Raw genomic sequence first — 5,629 nt, 5'->3', positions numbered from 1 at the left:
GTCCCACTGAAAACTTTTTTTTTCCAGATCGAAACACAAGTTTAATAGTCATTCAGATTTCATTCCAGTCTAAATAAACGTATAGAAATCTAATTATCTGCCAGAATAACCATCTTAAACTGACTCTAAGAACCACAGTTACTTTGCAGCTAAAACAGATTGTTCTCTTCCCCCTAACAAACTCGGACATTTAGACAAATATTGCTGCTGTCTTTACATTTTAGAAATCAGTATTAAGGCTCACCTGTTACTGAACACATGCGAGAAAGTTTTGTTATGCGTATCTTATATGCATCTTGTACACATTTTCATACTTCACGTGATGTGTATAATAAGATACACAGTAAAAACTGGTTTGTCATGAGTAAATGCTTTATTCTTCAGGGTGATGGAATACTGGATCCAGAACGTCGTTCCGTATTTAATCTTGCTTTAGAAAATTAGGATTTATCTTGGACACAGCATTTTGAACATAACACAGGCAAGTTAAGTCCTGGGGGAAAAATTGTATTTTTAAATTTATTATCAACGGTGTCTTTCGCATTCGAGAAAACACATTTGAAGAAGATGCCCGTGCAGTTCCTTGGAAGTAAACTAGGTCACCCACCACTGAAACACCCTCGGCTTCTACAAAAAGATGTGCTTTAAAGAGAATATAATGGACGCTCAGTATGTTCATCTAAACGACCTTGGGCAAGTACGTCGATTCTAAGGTACAATCAGCCCTCCCAGACGGCTTTTCAAGTCTCCCTAACCCGGGTGGGACAGGACGCTGCGCCAGAACCCGGCTCCCGCTAGTTTTCCCGGGAGCAGGGGTAGCCCTGGGCGCGAGGCCGGGGGAGGGGCAAGGGGCGGGCGTGGGGTTGGACTGGGACTTGGGACTCGGACCACGGCCTGGGCGTGGGCCTAACTACGCGGGACCGGCCCGCCCTCGCCGCTCCATTGGCCACATCTGTGCAGAAAAGGCCCTGCGGCCCAGGGGCGCCCGCAGTGTCAGTAGGTCGCTTGGGGGCCCTGGCCACGCCGTAGACCGCGACAGGCCAGAACACGGGCGGCGGCTTCGGGCCGGGAGACCCGCGCAGCCCTCGGGGCATCTCAGTGCCTCGCTCCCCACCCGCTCCCCCGGGTCGGGGGAGGCGGCGCGTCCGGCGGAGAGTTGAGGGGAGCGGGGCCGGCCTGGAGCGCCATGAGCAGCCCGGATGCGGGATACGCCAGTGACGACCAGAGCCAGACCCGGAGCGCGCTGCCCGCGGTGATGGCAGGGCTGGGCCCCTGCCCTTGGGCCGAGTCGCTGAGTCCCATCGAGGACATGAAGGTGAAGGGCGAGGCGCCCGCGAGCAGCGGAGCGCCGGCCGGGGCCGCGGGCCGAGCCAAGGGCGAGTCCCGTATCCGGCGGCCGATGAACGCCTTCATGGTGTGGGCTAAGGACGAGCGCAAGCGGCTGGCGCAGCAGAATCCAGACCTGCACAACGCGGAGCTGAGCAAGATGCTGGGTGAGTCCGAGTCAGGGACGCAGGCGGCCGGCCGCGCTGGCGCGAATCGCTAGGCCGCTTTCTTAGGCCCCCAACAGTGTTCTTTGCGAGCCTGACGCCCGAGACCAGGGTTGTGCAGCTGCCACGTCCTTTCGTAAGGCTCTCGGTTCCCTTCCCGTTTCCCGTTCTCCGAGCCTCCAAAGTAGCTTTCCGCCTTGCTCTCCGGCTCCCGGATTCCCCAGGTGGCCGGGGGCGTGGGTCCAAAGGCTCTGGGAAGGCGACTTCCCGGCACCTCTGAGCGGCGCGAGAGCACCCTTGGCCCCGAACTGGACCGGTTGTGTCCATCCCTCGACCCCTTCCCTAGCTAGGTGTCCTTTTCTGTTTCTCGAACGACCGGGTGATGGGTGAGCGGAAAGCTGCTTCCAGGAGACCAAAAGAAAGGGGTGCCTTTAGAGGATGGGTGTTCTCCAAGGGCTCGGATTCAGGAGTCCCAGACCTCCCTCTTTAACTTCACCCCAGTTGCGCAATTCAAGGTCTGAGGGGAGAGATGCGTCCGGGTGGGGGAGGGGTCTGGGGCGGGAACGCAGCCGATAAACCCTGCGCCCTTTTCCCGCTTCCTTCCACTATGTAGGCAAGTCGTGGAAGGCGCTGACGCTGGCGGAGAAGCGGCCCTTCGTGGAGGAGGCCGAGCGGCTGCGCGTGCAGCACATGCAGGACCACCCCAACTACAAGTACCGGCCGCGGCGGCGCAAGCAGGTGAAGCGGCTGAAGCGGGTGGAGGGCGGATTCCTACATGGCCTGGCCGAGCCGCAGGCGGCGGCGCTGGGCCCCGAGGGCGGCCGAGTGGCCATGGACGGCCTGGGCCTCCCGTTTCCCGAGCAGGGCTTCCCTGCCGGTCCCCCGCTGCTGCCTCCGCACATGGGCGGCCACTACCGCGACTGCCAGACTCTGGGCGCGCCTCCGCTCGACGGCTATCAGTTGCCTACGCCCGACACGTCCCCGCTGGACGGCGTGGACCCCGACTCGGCTTTCTTCGCCGCCCCCATGCCCGGGGACTGCCCGGCGGCCGGCACCTACAGCTACTCGCAGGTCTCGGACTACGCTGGCCCCCCGGAGCCTCCCGCCGGCCCCATGCACCCCAGACTCGGCCCAGAGCCCGCGGGTCCATCGATGCCGGGCCTCCTGGCGCCACCCAGCGCCCTGCACATGTACTACGGCGCGATGGGCTCGCACGGGGCGGGCGGCGGGCGCGGCTTCCAGATGCAGCCGCAACACCAGCACCAGCACCAGCACCAGCCCCCGGGTCCCGGACAGCCGTCGCCACCTCCGGAGGCACTGCCCTGCCGGGACGGCACAGACCCCAACCAGCCCGCCGAGCTCCTCGGAGAGGTGGACCGCACGGAATTTGAACAGTATCTGCACTTCGTGTGCAAGCCTGAGATGGGCCTCCCCTACCAGGGGCATGACTCCAGTGTGAATCTCCCCGACAGCCACGGGGCCATTTCCTCGGTGGTGTCCGACGCCAGCTCCGCGGTATATTACTGCAACTATCCTGACGTGTGACAGGTCCCCGATCCGCCCCAGCCTGCAGGCCAGAAGCAGTGTTACACACTTCCTGGAGGAGCGAAGGAAATCCTCAGACTCCTGGGTTATTGTTGTTGCTGTTGTTGTTGTTTTTTAAAAGGTGTCTTGGCATATAATTTATGGTAATTTATTTTGTCTGCCACTTGAACAGTTTGGGGAGGGGTGAGGTTTCATTTAAAATTTGTTCAGAGATTTGTTTCCCGTAGTTGCATTGTCAAAAACCCTATTTCCAAGTTCAAGTTAACTACCTTTGAATGTGTCCCAAAACAGCTTCCTCCATTTCCTGAAAGTTTATTGATCAAAGAAATGTTGTCCCGGGTGTGTTTTTTCTAGCTTCTAAAAAATAAAATCTGGAATCCTGTTTTTTCGTTCTACTAGTACCTCTGTCACACTAGTTTTATCAAAACCCAGTTTTTAAGATCAATGTTAAGTCTATTAGTTAATGTAAATTTCTCATCCTCTTGAAAAGGGTGAACATAAATGCCTTTAAGGACTATATCTAAAAATAAACATTAGGATGTCTAAGTTTGATGTAATTGTTTCGGGAAGGAAAAAAGAAAAGCATTCTGGAATGAGCCTACTTCATTTCAAGTAATCTTAGTTTTTAAAATGAACGGTTAATTAATATTTTCAATTCCAGTATATCACTTTAAGTAGAAGGGGATGTCCAAGTGATTTTGGTTTTCTAACTGTTGAATCATAAGCTTGACCGGCCCACAGAGTCTTTTCGGGTGTTTTTATCTGTGTTCTGCCATCTCCTTACACTACACTCCTCCGACATTCAGTTCACCTAAATCTTCACATTTTTACACCTTGGGAAGTGGCGTTGCTGGGTTTAAAATAAAGGAGTCACAGAAACTAATCAAAATAAAATGTGCATTATGACAACTTTTAATACACTTTAGCATTTTATTTGAATAATTTTTTTTTGCTTTTAGATTTAATACATACATGGACGATGGCACAAACTTAGGGGAGAATCCATGAATGGTTTGTAGTGTCTCTATATCACCATTACTTTATCAAGAAGAAACTGAGTTACAGGGTTGTGAGTAAAAGATGGGTATCAGCTGCTGTAATCAGCCATGCTAATTTGCTGTGGCACGTCTCACCACATTTTACAGATTGAGGCGTAAATGGAAACAGGTGACTTATAATGGGCATTTCCTGTGCCAGATGTTTGTTCAATGCCGTTCTAAACAGTTTGAGCCTCAACAAGCCTGCAGGTTTAGGTGCTATTTTTCCCATTTTGTAAGTGAGGAAAGGAGTCACCAGGCCTTCCCCTGCCACGTATATGAAGGCTTGTGTTACAAGTTCTTTTGACATATTTCTCACCTGTTTTCCTCTGGACCAGGGTGTATTCATAGGCACTGGGAGAATTTACATTCTGTTGGTGACAAACCATACAATTATCCTTAGCAGCAAGTGCTATAGAAAAAGGAAAGGCTTGGAGGATAGCTTACAGCATTTTTATGGGAGAGATGTCTGAGCTGAAATGATTGACTGGATTCTCTTGAAAAAAGGCATGGAATATGTTTTTCAGAAGGGATTCCTGAAATGTGAAGGATAGACAGTTTCAGTGAGGAAAGGTAAGTTTATTTTGTTAGGCATAGCAGGCTTCCTTTAAAAAGGTTAAATTCTAACTCTTAGCTGAGGTGGGTTGTTTCTGCTTCCAGCCTGAGCTCTTTCTCCAGGATGTCCCAAGAGTTCCCAGTAGATGAAGTGGACAGAAGGGCTACCAGGCTAAGTTCAGGGTGGTGCTCAGACTGCACTTGGCATTTTCATCATAGTCAGCCCAAGAAGACTCACTCAGCTGTACCCTTGGCTGCCATCTCTTAACGATATTAAGACAAGTACAGAAAAGAGAAGAGAAAGAGTTCTTAGGGGAAGGATCTAAAGTCCTGTAAATTACATCCCTAACTCCTAGGTGCAGGTGGAAAAGCAGTAAGAGCTAAAATTGTTAAGATATTGTCCATGCATTTACATGGATGAAGGGATTTGTCTTCACAAATAAATTTTTTTGGCATCAAGCCAATTCCTTCTCTTTCCTCAAGCATGCAGATCAAGTGACTGCAGGTAGCAGCTAGTGATTTTTTTTAAACTCCTAATTTTAATTTTTATGGGTACATAGTAGGGGTATATATTTATGGGGTACATGAGATGTTTTGGTACAGATATGCAACGTGTAATAATCACATTACATAGAATGGGATATTCATTCCCTCCAGCATTTATCCTTTGTGTTACAATCCAATTATACTCTTATTTGAAAATGTACAATTAAATTATTGGCTATAGTCACTCTGCTGTACTATCAAATACTAGGTCTTATTCCTTCTATGTTTTTTTTTTTTGTTGTTGTTGTTTTTCCAGTAGTTTTAAATTACCAAAACATTTGGTATGCTTAAACCCTTTCTCATTTTAAAGTACCGGGATGTGGGCCCTGGTGGCAAAATTAGAAGTAGAGCTTTGGGGTCTATTACAGACCGTTATAGTTTTAAAGTGAACGACAGATTGTAAAACTTCTGCCTAGGTTGAAAGACTCTATGTCATCACCAAGTGCACAGACCACC

The 5,629-nt window shown here is 50.5% G+C and overlaps 1 protein-coding gene across 1 annotated transcript; it reads left to right on the top strand.

Annotated features, from left to right (window-relative positions):
* Positions 1-946: 946 nt before the first annotated feature.
* On the top strand, positions 947-3,949 carry SOX17 (SRY-box transcription factor 17). The gene is made up of 2 exons (XM_017890146.1): positions 947-1,493; positions 2,104-3,949. Exons 1-2 carry the CDS (start codon positions 1,187-1,189, stop codon positions 3,033-3,035), a joined length of 1,239 nt encoding a protein of 412 aa, XP_017745635.1. The 5' UTR covers positions 947-1,186; the 3' UTR covers positions 3,036-3,949.
* Positions 3,950-5,629: the final 1,680 nt, after the last annotated feature.

Source organism: Rhinopithecus bieti, unplaced genomic scaffold (assembly GCF_001698545.2).
Source record: "Rhinopithecus bieti isolate Rb0 unplaced genomic scaffold, ASM169854v2 scaffold_20069, whole genome shotgun sequence".
Classification (NCBI taxonomy): Eukaryota; Metazoa; Chordata; class Mammalia; order Primates; family Cercopithecidae; genus Rhinopithecus; species Rhinopithecus bieti.
The sequence above is the reverse complement of the archived record's forward strand: the minus strand, read 5'-3'. Positions and strand labels throughout refer to the sequence as shown.

Excerpts from the sequence above, each read along its gene's own strand:
- SOX17 (XM_017890146.1), top strand. The coding sequence starts at position 1,187 with ATGAGCAGCCCGGATGCGGGATACGCCAGTGACGACCAGAGCCAGACC. Across the intron at positions 1,494-2,103 it reads GGAGCTGAGCAAGATGCTGG|GCAAGTCGTGGAAGGCGCTG; the intron begins GTGAGTCCGAGT and ends TCCACTATGTAG.